General features: G+C 40.7%; 1 protein-coding gene across 1 annotated transcript in view; it reads right to left on the reverse strand.

Annotated features, from left to right (window-relative positions):
• Positions 1-8,734, reverse strand: part of SPIRE2 (spire type actin nucleation factor 2) — a 57,606-nt gene extending 48,872 nt beyond the window's left edge. Inside the window, exon 1 of the mRNA XM_027846030.1 lies at positions 8,446-8,734. Within this exon, the coding sequence (XP_027701831.1) occupies positions 8,446-8,734 (289 nt within the window). The remainder of the gene's footprint in view (positions 1-8,445) is intronic.
• Between the last annotated feature and the right edge of the window lie 6,224 nt (positions 8,735-14,958).

The following is a 14,958-nucleotide window of genomic DNA, read 5'->3' on the forward strand; positions in this document are numbered from 1 at the left end:
GGAAGTTCAAAAGAGTCTTTAAGCCTATTAAAGTCTTACAAGTCCATAAAACTCTTAATGATCTCATCCACATTTAACCTGTTCCATCCTTTCCTTCTTTAAGGCATCACTAGGTTAAGAGAACACAAGCACTTATCTAGAGCCAGTTTCAAAACCAGGGGCCTAGTGAATAGCTTCCTGGGAGAGACAGGAAGACTTAGGTTTTAATCCCATCCCTAGCTTTTATTAGCTATGTGACCACGGGCCAAGTCATTTTATCTCAATCCTCAGTCTTATCATCTTTTTTTTTTCTTTTTTGGTGAGGCAATTGGGATTAAGTGACTTGCCCAGAGTCACACAGCTAGTGAGTGTTATGTGTCTGAGGCCACATTTGAACTCAGGTCCTTCTGACTCCAGGGCTGGTGCTCTATCCACTGCCCCACCTAGCTGCCCCTTATCATCTGTTAAATGGGGATAATAATACTTTCAGTACCTACAGGGTGGTTGTGTATCCCAAATGAGATAATGGATATAAAGTACTTTACAGATCTGAAAGCTTTAAAGCATGAATTGAATGAATTATTATTGTTAATATTATTATTATTCCCATGAACACAAATACCCCTAAAAAAAAAACAACACAAAGACAACAGCCAAGACAGACCTTGCCTATTAAAATATATTAAACCCACTGCCTAATTTCTTTTCAATCCAGCCTGATTCTGTCTAGATTTTAGGCACAAGTTAATTTACATGGCTAATTAAAGTGATGGCATTTCCAACCACCATTCCTTCTTGTAGAGGGCCTCAACTTTGCCTGGAGGCTAAATCAGCTCTGAAGAGTCATTATGAGTTAATGATCGAGACAGAAACCCTAATGTTTTCATGCTTTCCATACCAAGTCAACTCTCTGTGTCTCATAATAGCACATTTGCTTAAATGGGGCATGTCTCAGGACAGGATTGACCAGTTCTGAGAGTTTGTAGGAAGTATTTCCACTCACAGCTACTGTAAGAGAGATGACTTCCACCATCCTAAATACTCTCTGACATCCTCATCCTTCCCTGATATTGAGTTGAAAGGTCACTGAACCCCCTTGATCTTGACATCTGCCTACACATTCTCTGAGAGAAAGAATAAAGGAGGGTGGGTGGGAATTCATTCTGTTAATAGGCAAATCTCTCTACCCTATGGACAGCAGTCTAAAAGCAATATATCAATGGTACATTTTCTCTGGGAAAGAAAAACCCTGACTCTTGGCTAGACCATAATGAATATCTAATCAGTTATAGTATTAGAAATGAACTCTGCATAGGCTAGGGACCCTGATGACCTAAGAATGCTAGTGAAGGATAGCACTGGCTTCAATGACAGGGTCCCCATTTCTCTACAACTCCAGGACATACAAAACCCATGGGCATCAGTTAGTCACCAGGGTTCCCATACCAAGATTTAGGGAAAACAAATGTATTGACATGTCTTTATGCTATATCAAAACATATCTAAATCCACTTTAACTTCTCTGGGCCTCAGTTTCCTCACTTATAAAATGAAAGAGGTAGACTACCTTCCAGGTCTAGATTTAGGATCCTACGATACTTTCGTCTAGCAGACACAGTAAAGAACTTGGGGGTGGTGAGGTGGAGAAAGCCCTGAATCTGGAGTCAAAGAACCTAGATTTGAACCCTGTTTCTGCTCACATGACCTTGGGCAAATCACTTCTCTTCTTCATTTCCTCATTTGTAAAATGAGGGGTTAGACTAGCTGACCCCTATAAAAAGATCCTGCCAATCCAAGCTGATAAGCTAAGGGTTTGAGACGATCACTGTTTTAAAGACTCCTCATGCCAAACTTGGTATTCTGATAAGAATTAGAAGCTCTCACAACTGTTTACTTGCAGAAAATGTGTTTGTTGAATGGACTGATCACCAAGAGGCACAATCCCTGCTCAGAGGAGAGAATGCCTGGAATACTATCAGTTTTCATATGCACACACCCACAGCATACACAAACACACCTCTATTCACATGAGTGGCCAAGCCACAACGCCAACACCCTCCCACATACTCATTGTATAGGGTCCACCCAACATACACAAGCCAATACGTATTCACCTCCACCCCCCAACTCATTATATAGTCCCCCTGCCCTAAAGTCCTCAGGAAGCAGTTTTCTGAATAGAAATATTCAATGCTGGGTAACAACATTTCTAATTTTTAGGAACACTTGTAGTAAGATACTTAGCAACAGACTAGCTTTCTAACTATGTTTCTTTTTCGGTATTTCCTATATCCTCTTCCCCAAACTTCCTCTCACTGATTCAGACCACAATTTTTGTTCAAATAGCCTTTTTTTACAAGCAAAACTTACTCAGTTTCCCCAATGATTTTTTGGGTTTATTTAAGGTCTGTTTAGGGAAAGGCAGAATGGTACAGATGAAAAAACACTGTGCCATTATTTCACTTTATAACTAGAGGCAGGTCACTTAACTTCTCTGGGGTTTGGTTTCTTCATTTTCAAAATAAAAGGTCTGAAAAGATAACTTGCCCAAATCATCTTTGGATGTCATCCAAGCCTTTCACTGTTTCATGATGCAGTCTACATCACATCCTACCTCAAAATTGGGTTGGGTTGATTTGGTCTGTTTGTCTTGGGTATTGGTCATGGATCCATTTGAGAATCTTCTATGGTCCCTTTTTGTGGACCTTCTCACCATTGAGCCACATGGCTAGGGGAGTTATTAAGTAACTTGTTATCCCTACAAACCTTATGCCCAGCAAAGATTTCTCAGAGGGATGTGTACCAATGATGCCTCCCCTATCAGACTCTGAGTTCCTTTGAGAGTAGAGACTCTTCTTTGCTTTTTTGGGGGGAAGTATCCCCACTAATTAGCACAGTGTCTGGCACATAGTGGTGCAGTGGATAGAGCACTGAGCCTGAATTTGGGAAGACTCATCTTTCAGAGTTCAAATCTGGCCTCAGATACTTACTAGCTGTGTGACCCTGGGCAAGTCAGTTAACCCTGTTTGCTTCAGTTCCTCATCTGTAAAATGAGCTGGAGAAAGACATGGCAAACGGCTCCAGTATCTTTGCAAAGAAAACCCCAAATCGGGTCACGAAGAGTTGGACACAACCGAACAACAACAATAGGCACATAGTGGGTGCTTGATAAATGATTTTGACTGGATGAGGCCAAGCTGTTTCCTCTTTCATTAGGTTTGCTTAGTTTTCTGGCCTCATAACTGTGTAATAATGATGGGGTGCAACAATAGCAAATAGCTCAGAGCTACGAGACCTGAGTGAGAAGGCAGCTGGTAAACGATGAGACAGAGCCATCTGCCTGGGGCACTTATGCTTTGTCAGGAAGTCAGGGAGCTACAGACAAGAGCACACCACCTAAGGGCAGGGTCTCGGTCAGAAGCATATGCTCAGAACAGAAGTATTCCAGTTGTTAAAGGGAGATTGAAATGGGGGGGGGGTGAATATCCTTTTATATAATGGAAGAAATTGTTTCCCAGCATGTTATTTCCTCTCCTTAGAATGCCTGAGCTTGTCCCAATCATCTCATCCTCCTAATAAATACTCACCTGTGCATTCACCTGAAACAAAGTACTATAAAAAGCAAGTTAAGCAGACACAGTCTCTACCCTTTCCAGTATGGGCTGCCAATTAAGACTACCACAGCAAATGCTGTGGGAGAGCATTACTTATACAGCATGAGAGTCTTGCTAGTTCACTGGGACCCTCTGAAAAATCTACAGGACCCGGAAGGTAGGCTCTAAGAAGTCCAAGGGAGGGTCCTTAGGGCTCCAGACCCGACTGCAATTTTCTGGAGTAGGGAGCCTGATAATGAAGTGTCAGGAATGCAAGAACTAGATGAGACTGCTGCTCATAGGATTTGATGACTCCATGGCAAAAGAGAATTATAAACCAACTCTTAGTGGCTTTTAATAATTAAAATGGACAATTAATATTATTATGTGTAACACTGATAGGGTCAAAAAAGGATGAGCTACTATACATATTACTGCTTATCTAAACACAAAGATATATGGAATGTATGTGAGTTATAGAGCAGGAGTTGGCAAGCTACAGATAGGTGATGGTGGTAGAGACAAATGCAGCCTGTTACCTGTTTCTGTGCTGCCCCTTGAGCTAGGAATGGTTTTTATATTTTTCCATGTTGTCTGGGACACTAAGAGATTGACTTGCTAATAGTCACCCAACCAATGTGTGTCAGACACAAGACTTGAACCCACTTCCTAGGTCAGTTCTCTGTCCTTCATGACATTTGCTCTGTGCGTATATACATACATACATACATACATACATCTTCACCTATGATTTCAGAGAGAAAAATATATAGATTATATAGATACCCACAAACCCCAATACTTCTTCACAGTCCTATGAGATTCCAGCCTTCCGCAGTAGCAAAGGCCAGAAAAATTGACTATGCTAAGACCAAGGTGGTGATGAATCTATATGAACTTAGCTAGAATAACCCATGAATAAGATTACACAGTCCATTGTCAGGGGAGGGAGGAGAGAAAAGAGGAGGAGGGTGAAATCAAGGGGACACTATGGCTTAGAGGAAGTTAATAAATTGAACTTTTACATTGGATAGGCTTTAATTTTTATAACATTAGGTTGTAAAATGCAGATGAATCATTTTGTGGAAATGCATGGGGGTGTGTGTGTGTGTGTGGAAAAATCACCACTTTACTATTAGGAAAGGCATATAAGGACAAAATAGAACTAGAGAAATTAGGGTCCTTTGCCTGCGGGTAATTAAAGGGTAGGTATGTAGGCAAAAGAAGTATAATAAAATGAAAGGTTTAGAGTTGTGTGTAAAACATCAGAAAAAGGAGTTGTAATTAGGTTAGTGTGAGCAGAGTAGAAAAGAGAGGCAGGGAATGAGAAGAGAGAAGAAATAGCCAGGAGACAGTACCATATATATGAGATGAGAGTTGAATAACCCAATGTCATCTGTCAGTATTCAAACTTGGCCTATCAAAGAAGGTTTTCTAGTTCCTAGGGAACACAATCCAGAAATTTCATAATGAATAATCCGGGACAGAAATGCTGCAAGTCTTTTTCTTTTCTTTTCTTTTTTTTCTCAGCAGAAAATTAGCCAAAACCTTATACAATGGGAGCTGAGTTCTCTGGAAACCTTAATATGACCAAAGATAACATCAGAAAATTCAGGCGCATGTTAATTGACCAGCTGGCATTTAAATAAAAAGCTAACTTTACCTCTGCATTGTGGCTGGGAAGATTGCTAAATTTAATCCTACAATGAGCCAATTTGGAGATCATACAGTATTTAAAAAAAAAAAAAGGACACCTGTTAACTTTGGTTGCCTCTGTTGATTTTGTTTAAAAAACAAAACAAAACTCCATCCCTTAACATGGGGTTCTAGTACAGGGACCCCTCAAATATCCTCAAGATGCTAGCAATGGTTCAGTTTCCCCATTTTAACAGCAGATTTGTTTGAAATTTCATGGAAGATTCTTAAATAAAGGGCATTTTTAATCTATTGAATTTACTCACTGGGGAAAAAAAAAAGTATTACCACTAATAGGATATGGGGTTATTTATCTCCTGAGGTTAGTTAAGTTACTTTTTTGTTAACAAAAAATTACTGTAGAAATTTACACAATGCCTTTTAAACCCAGATTAGAAATTTCTTCCTAAGTGAAAGATTAGTATGTACACATTTAACAGCTTGAGAAAAAGAAAATCAAGGCCTAGGGGTGGGGAAGGTGGGGGGGAGAGAAACCATAACCCTAAAGGAAAGTAAAAAATAAGGATTAAGATAAATGAATGGAATGGAATATTATTGCAACATAAGATATTATGAAAGGAATGATCTCAGATAAACCTAGGAAGACTTATGAACTGATCTAGAGCTAGGTGACCAGAACCAAGAGAATAATTTACATAATAATAACTACAAAGGCAAACAACTTTGAAAGATTTAAGAACTCTCATCAACTATTCAGTTGATTCCAGAGCACTGATGATGATCTTTGCTACTACCTACTTACATAAAGGAGATGGAATCAAGATGCAGAATGAAACACACTTTTGGGGTATGGACAATGTGGGAATTTGTTTTGCTTAACTAAGCCAATTTGTTACAAGAGTTTTTTTTTTCTTTAAATAGTAATGTTGAAGAGAGAAAAATGAATGCTTGGTATTTAAAACTAAAATAAAATTTAAAAAAGAAAAGATTGCTTTTGTTTATGGTAGAAGTATGGAATATATTTAGGATTTTTTTTAAATTTAAAACACTCCAAATAATTGCTTTAACATTTCAACTGACTCATAAAGTTTTCAAGATAAAAAAAGAAAAAGTTCAGAGGCTTGTTTTTTTTTTAGGTTTTTAACCTCACACTCCTATGCAAGATATATTTGTAATGAATGACCAGATAGAAAGTGAATTTGTCTTCCCCGAACTGGGAGTGGCCCATAGCTACTTCCTACAAAGTTCAAAGTTCAGATTCACTTATTACATTTGAGTCTTGAACCCCAAACTATATTTCAAGTCAACTTGTACTCAGGGAACCAACTTCTGATGCTTTGCTTTCAATGTTCTGAACTATTTTTTTCCAAATAGATGCAAAGAGGGGATCAATAAATTTCTGAGGGAGAAGAATGGCCAAAATTGGAACATTACCAATTCTTGGTGTAATATGGTAGGTGTTTTAAAGGGTCCTGATGACGTATACTCAGCTTAAAGCACCAGCAACTTAAACACAGCTGGAGAACAATTGTCATTCTCTGTATCTGTGGTCCATAACTAGATAGCTCAGGGAAAGGGAAAGGATCCCTTTTTCCCCAAGGTCAGATTTATTTTATATGGAAGTCATGACAGCTTCAGATAAAAGGCACAGATATTACTATTTAATCTCTTATATGAATTTTCTGGCCACTGCAGATCTGGGGCTATCTCCTTAAAATTGCCTCAAGGTATCTACAGATTACCAGATGTAACAACATATGGGACTTTGTTTAACATTTCATTAGAGAAGTCCCATCATCATAACAGTAATAGGACTGAAAGATGGTTGATCTCTGCATGTATATATACACATGATGTAGGTATATATGTATATATGTGTATATGCAGATATGTTTGTACATGTCTCTCTGTGTATATATACACATATGTAGGTATATATGTATATATGTGTAGGTATATATATGCGTGTATGTATATATGTACACACACACACACACACACACACATATGAATTGAGGCAGATGGGTTGTCAGTGGCTTGCCCTGAAATGGGCAAGACACACTCTAGCATGGACCATGAATAGAACAAAGGTCTCCAGGCTCCCAAGTCACAAAGCCAACCCATTGTGCATTGCCTTAGTTTGGTATTGCCCTGTCCCACCTTCCTGGGTGGCTGTCTCTGTTGATTTCTGTAAACCCACAGGTTTCAGTGCTGGAGATATTCCAGCTATCCTCTCTGGAACACACAGAAATGCCTTTGTGTTTCCCAAACATGAAATCAACTTTTAGGGTCATATCAGCATGTACCTTGTAGGGCTAAAAACAACTCATTTTGGAAGAAAAAAGATTAAGACCACAATCCCCCAATCTTGAATAAACTTTGAGGGAGGGATGAGGGGAGAGAGAGAGAAATTGACACTGTTACTTAGAATGATAGATGAAAGTCCCCAAAGCTGTACAGTGACTCTAATGAAAATTGTGATTATTATTATTTATAATAACAGGGATTGCTTTCTGGGAGTCCCAGGGCTCAGAGTCTGGTGTTGCAGCACATAGGATGTATTGTGGTGGAGTCACCCTAGCTTCTCAGTCATCTGAGGGCCGCAGACCTTCGTAGGCCAAGGGGCTATCACAGGTGGAGGGCAAAAGGAAAAGGTGGGAGGAAGGACTCGTGTAAGTCTGGCACTGCTGCAGGTATTCAATAATCAAGAGGCAAGAACTCCTAGCAATTTCCCCTTCCCACCCTCCCCACCTTAAAAATCCATATCAAAACACTTAAGCAGAAGCATTGGGCTCAGATGTTGGAGTTCTAAGAAATGGAACAGTTTTAAAAGCTTCTGCTTAACCATGTTGGGGGAGGGGAGCGGGGACGGTATATGTCAGAGTCACGCAAAAGACTACTAAGGGCTAGAAAAGGTTATTCTCCTCTACACTCTAGAAATTGGAACTGGATCTGAATTCACATGCCTGCTCTGTTTCTCCTTCTCTCTGACCTCCTCCCTTCCTTAAGTCTGCAGTAAAGACAGCCCCAAGTCTATGCCTAATCCGAACTGGGTCTGATGAGAGACACCCTGAAGAAGCAGCAGCAGCAGGAAGGTGATGGAGTGAGGGAGAAGTGGTAAGGGTAGGGTAGGGTAGGGAGCGGGATCTGCAGCTGCTGTCCCCCGCCTTTCCAATCCCCCCTCCTCCCAAGCTCTAAGGGTAGTGCCCATCCTCACCAGCTGAGCCAGGTTCCAGCTGCGCGCTGACCGTCCCATCCTTGTGAAGGAGGATGTCGGCTGTGTCCCGGATCCTGCCCCCTCCGGGCTCTGCCTGGAGCAGCCCGCGACAGCACTGGTAACACACGGCCCATGCCTGCTCCTCGTTAATCGGCTGTTCATAAGACTTCAGCACCTCCTCCAGGGACAGCTCCCAGGGGTCCAGACGGTCCGAGCCCCCTGCCCGCTCTGGTGGGGCAGAGCTGCCTCCGCCGCCGCCGCCGCCGCCGCTGCTGCTGGCCCTGGCCATGGCTGTTCCATTATCGCCTTTTGCGAGCCAGGCTGGTTTCCATAACAGCCACTCTGGGCAGCAGACGCAGCCCAGGAGGAGGCAGCGGAGGAGGCGGAGGCGGAGGTGGTTCCAGGGTAGCTCCTCTTTGCTTTGTCATCCTCCAGCCTCGCCCCGCCCTAGAAAGAGCCAGTACAAACCAGCGCAGCCGAGACAGCAGCCTATTGCTGGAGCTTCAGGTAAGGGAGGGGGCGTGAGTGTATGTATGTATGTATGAGGGGGGCGGGGAGGAAAAGGGAAGGGGCAGGAGGGAAAGAGGGAGAGAGAGGCAGAGACCTACAGACAGGCTGGCTGCACTGGTGCGCTCTCAGACAGACCAACTCATAGTCGCTCACAGAGCTGGCCAACACACCACAGCTACACATCCACCGGCAGACTCACGCGCGCGCCCACTCGTATTCAGGAGGGCATCCAAGCTTTCAGATACACACTGCAGTGCTTAGCGGGAAAACCTCAGAGACACTGTTAAAGAGCTGAGGAACGGGAAAAGAAGAGATTTGGAGGGGTGGAGCTCTTTGACCTCCAGCAGTATTCGATAGCGTAGAGAGCGCTGGAGCTGGAGTTGGAGGATTTAGGTTGGAACCGACTCACTTCCTCTGTGACCTTAGGCAAGCATTTCATCTCTCTGAATCAGCTTCCTCGGGCTGTAAAATGAGGGAGCTGGGTGGATGATCTCTGAGATCTCTCCTAGCTCTGGCATTCCATGGTATTTTCCTGGTAGTCCACTAGATACTTCTGTAGGGAGAGCTTGCCTAGAAAGGTGACCTCAAAGAAGTTTGTCTAAATATAATAAAAACAGCGAGAGAATGACAGGCTGTACCAAATTCAGAGTGATCGATTATGGATCTGTTAAAAAAAAAAAAAAAAGAAATGAGCCTGCATTAAGCCTATCCTACTACCCGAATAGAAAATTAATGTGGGTACAAAGTTCATTCAAGCTACAATGTGCCCCCTTAGCTACACTCCCTTCAGAAAAACACACCACTGGTAGGGGATGAAAGAGAGAGAGAGAGAGAGATAGTTTTGAGTTTTGTCCACCGTGCACAAGTAGGAAAATCTAAACCTAATATAGACAACCTTTCATTGACATTAAGGCTTTTCCACCAACCGACTGGATCACTGAGTTCCCAAGGCCATAAATGCAACTTGGAAATATGAGCCATTAAAGCCACAAAACTGCTGTTTTACTTCAACTTTAAAAAAAACAAAAGGGATCAGGGACTTGAACTTGGGGGTAGGGCTTCCAGAATTGGTCCTCTGGTATTTTATAATATCATCTAGATCTTTACTCTATGAACTAGAAAAAAAAATTTTTTTAAATCTCTCCCTCTGATAATCACTGGCACTTATGTATGGCTTTAAAGTTTGCAGAGTGATTTACATACCTTCTCTTCTTTGAACCCTATATCTTACCTGGGAGGTAGGTGTTACAGGCATTATCCCTATTTTGCAGATGAGGAAAGTGGGGATCAGAAATTTTTTTTAACTGTCTTATGGTCATAGCTAGTGAGTGTTAGTGGCAGGATTTGACAGCTCTTCCTGACTATAATATTACATTGTGTTTTATTCATTTTCCAATCATGTCTGACTCTTTGTGATCCTATTTGGGATTTTCTTGGCAAAGAGATTGGAATGATTGGCCATTTCCTTCTCCAGCTCATTTTACAGAGGGGGAAACTGGGGCAAATAGGATTAAATGACTTGCCCAGGGTCACACAGTTAGTGTCTAAGGTTGGATTTGAACTCATGACAATGAGTCTTCCTGATTCCAAACCTTGTACTCTATCCACTGTGCCACCTCACTGTCCATAATATCACATTGCCTTCTCTAGTAAAGGGGTTAAGTATACATTAGAAGAGAACAATTTTTTATTTGTGCCCAACATGATCATTAGGAAGAGTCTAACTACCTCCATATTCAGCTTTCTTCAATTCACCAGTCCCTCCCAGCAAGGCATCTGTTAAGGTAATAGTATCATCATCACTTTCTGTGTGGGAAATCTGAAAGAAAGAGGGGAGTATAATGATGCTCATCTCCTGAGGGTGAACTAGAAAATAGAGAAAATAAATTAAGACCTTAGTGAAATCTCCTTTCATAAACAATAACCCACATGCTGCCCACAAGGATCACAGAATTTTGTAGAATTGGGTCAGGAGCATTTACTACCTGCAAGAACAGAAGCTCCTGGAGGAGGAGAACTGCACCTAACACCATGCCTAGTACATAGTTGGTCCTGAATAAGTACAATAGTTGTTTATTGATTCATTTGGCTAATGAAGTTGTTTTCATAGTATCATAAGATCATAGATTTAAGGCAGGAAGGGTCCTTAAAAAACCATGTGGAGGGGCAGCTAGGTGGTGCAGTGGATAGAGCACTGGCCCTGGATTCAGGAGGACCTGAGTTCAAATCCAGCCTCAGACATATAACACTTACTAACTGTGTGACCTTGGGCAAGTCACTTAACCCCATTGCCTAGCCCCCCCCCCAAAAAAAGCCATGTAATTCAACCCTTCATTCATTGGGCAAAAAAGCATTTCCTACATAGGAAAGCTTAAGAATCTACTAGTGATTACAAATCACTGAAGCAGAACAATATACACAGTGAGTTCAACTATGTCATTGGAAAGATCACCAAAAGAAAGAAGCTAAGCTTTGAATAATGAAAAAACCTATAATGGTCCAGGAGAATAGATAATTCTCTTCCCACAGTAGAGAGGTAGGGGACCACTAGGGCAGAATATTATACATATATATATAGTCAGATGTTTTTGCTTAATTGTTTTTCTTTTTTCCTTCTAGAAGAGTGAGGAGCGGTGGGCATTTCCAGAAATGACTGTGAAGTAAAAACAAAAGGCATCAATAAAACTTGATTTTTAAAAATCCTTTAATACAAAAAACTTGGATGTGAATTTGTCAAGCATTTTTTTTATATACCATCCAGGGCAATGTTTGCCATAGTTTGGGCTTGCAGATGGAGAGCCTGCTGCTTTTAGATTCAGTAGCAATAATAACTTCCATTTACAGTACATCTTTCATTCAAGAAGATCCCTAGACTAAATCAGCAAGCAGCAAGACATATGACTCACTCCTCCCACTGAGGACTACCTTAGACATGCAAACACTGCTTAGGTGGAGAGAGCATCTGTGTGGGAGACAAGGCAACTGTTTAAGAACAGGAAATAAAAAAGGTGGCTGTAGCCAGTGAACACTGCAGGGGAATTTGAGGAGGAAGAATGTAATTACCCTAATTGGAATCTGACTAGGTCATAGCAAAGGAATACTTCTCCACTTTTTAAAAGAGTCTTGGGTTTCCTTACTGGCTAAATTAAGGATTTTAAGATCTCATTTGATATGGCTAATGGCACAAAGTCTCTAGGAGCCTGCTGGGGCCTTTGGTTTAAGGCTGACTCAAAAGACCTGCTGATGAATCACTCCACCTGCTATCTCTGGATATTCCTTAGAGATCATTTCTCAAAGGAAAATAGTTATTTTTCAGGTCTTTATATAACTCCTTTTAGCTAGAAATTTGACGAACTCCAGGTATTATTCAGCACCTTCAGGACACAAGGGTTTAAATAATTTTTTTTAAAGGTGTTAGGGTTCTAGGTTCCTACCCTCTGGTTGGTAGCAGACTGTGTCCTTGATTACATCTATGGTCAAGAAGTAAAAGAACAAACCAAATGGTTTAAGTAGTTTCTTTCATTTTCCCTAGCCTGAGTGGTATATTCCAAGGTTAATTTTCTGTGTACATTTTAAAGAACCAGCTTTAACCAAGAGAGGAACCAAAAGTGAAAACCAATCATTCTTACCCTGACCTGCTGTAACTCTGAACAGGTGGTAACAGAATTATTATTCCCAGTTTATTGGGATGAAGGAGGAACAGAGTGACTTAAAAGTTACACAGTGAAACCATGACAGAAATGGTAGAATTAAAAGCTTCCACAGCTTAGTTCTAATTTAGCTAGTGGGAGCAATCAGCTCAGTCCAGGGTTTAGGAATAATTAATTAGTCACACCAAAGTCAAGGCCAAATTAACCTTTTCCTTTCCACACCCAGCTACAATAAACTGAACAGCCCATGCAGGGCACATTCAAGACTTCAGTCAGTATGGCAGCAGGAAACAATCAATCACCAAACCTTTATTAAATATCACTATATACTGATACTAATCCCAAATCAGTTACGGCATTAAACAGATACTGATCAGTACTGAACTATACAAAGCACTGAGCCAATAGACAAATAAGTATTTTGCTGGTAAAAAAAACTGTATAATCCTTGATAAGAAGCTAGTTGAGTTAATATAAGTCTGGTTATCCCAATTAGAAATACCCCTAGAGTTCAAGCATGGATGAAAAAAAAAATCTGATTTTGGAACATAGTATGAAACATTTTACATTCTGTGTTCCAACCAACCTGGCTTACCTACTTTTTTTTTCTGAGTTTGGCATTCTATCTCTACTTCTGGGGCTTTGTGTGTCCCATACCTATATGTCACCTCTTCTTGATCTCTGTCTCAGAATGCCTTGAGTCTATTGACTCAGCCTGTATAATAATGATGATAATGATGATGATGATGATAAATAACAATAATAATAGCAATAATATCATAGAATTTATGTTCCATACCCATACACATAATAATGGCTGGTATTTATATAGCATTTTAAGGTTGGCAAAATATGTTACATGTTTTTGCAATGAGTCCTCACAACAATTCTGGGAGATAGCTGCTATTATTATCCTCATTTTATAGAGGAGGAAACTGAAGCTGATACACCTTAAGTGACCAGCCCAGGGTCATTCAGCTGGAAGTATCTGAAGGTGGATTTGAATTGAAGTCTTCCTGATTCCCGGTCCAGGTCTCAAGGCACTGTGCCATAAATGTCACATACCATGAGAAGCTTAACTATTCAGAGTTCTCTCTCTCCTTGAAGAGTAACATTGATTTGTTTGTTTATATATTGTCTCCTACTAGTAAAATATCAACTCCTTTAGGGTAGGGACCTTTTATTTTTCCCCTCAGGATTTTGCGCAAGGTGGACACTTAATTAAATTGGATTCTGTTTCTGAGGAGGACAACTATTAGTCCATCTGCAACTTCAGCCTACATGTTGAGATTGTAATAAAGAGTAACTTTTTGCTTCCACCTTGAGAAGTCTCTGAATTTAATTGTGTACCACACAATGTTACTTAGATTTAAGCAATAATATAATTGCTATGTTCCCTGAGAAGCAGAAAAGAGAAATGGATCTAAATCAATAATTAACTTGCCATGAAGTGCTTTGAGTCAAGGTCACTTATGCAATTAGAGGGATCATTCTTTAAATTTCAACTATAGTTGTAATTAACCTATACCATCTTTTCTCTAAATTACAGAATACCAGAGTGTTGAGAACGATGTTGACCTTGCCCCTCCTAATAGAAAGATCCTGGAAATGTGTAGGCCTGCGGGTCGTCTGCCCTAGCTCAAAATCGTGGAAATCTTCCCCTCCCCCTGGTTCCCTGGGTGTTCCTGTCATAATTGGCAATATTCCAGCCAAATCCTCCATTCTGAGTAGTGGTTCCTTAGTCCAATAGATAACTCAGGCTTTGCTCTTCCCTGGTTTGAAGTTATTTACTTTGAAACAGATATCAAGGAGTTCTTTTCAGATTGTAAATCTTAGAGATAGAAATAGAGATAGTGAGTGACTGATGATTGGAACTGATCAAAGATTTAAAAGCCGTGGTATCTTTGACTATTAAGCATCCAGATGGATCTACAGGCAGGCCAAGCAAAATTATTCCAATTCTACCTAACTGGAAGTCAGCAAAGTAATTCTGGGGTTGGTTTGTAGATTGAATGTGAAGGTAAGACCCAAGTGATACCATAGTTATGATGTGGTTTAGGGGCTGGGGGTGCTGGGACCCCAAAATTACCACACACGGGTCCTGCCTGAAAAAATTCGACCCAAGCTTTCTTTCAACCAAAGACAAGGTTTATTAGAACATCCATCATATTGGGCAAACTCTTAAGGAGTCTGAACCTGAGTAAGCAGTGGCTAGATTATAAGAATCTGAGCAGTGGCTAGATTTTAGGAATCTGAGCCATGGCTAGATTATAAGAATCTAAGCAGTGGCTAGATTATAAGAATCCGAGCAGGAGCTAGATTTTAAGAATCTCAGCATCTTAATGGAGACAAG

This window comes from Vombatus ursinus, unplaced genomic scaffold (assembly GCF_900497805.2).
Source record: "Vombatus ursinus unplaced genomic scaffold, bare-nosed wombat genome assembly UNPS02005286.1, whole genome shotgun sequence".
NCBI classification, from domain to species: Eukaryota; Metazoa; Chordata; class Mammalia; order Diprotodontia; family Vombatidae; genus Vombatus; species Vombatus ursinus.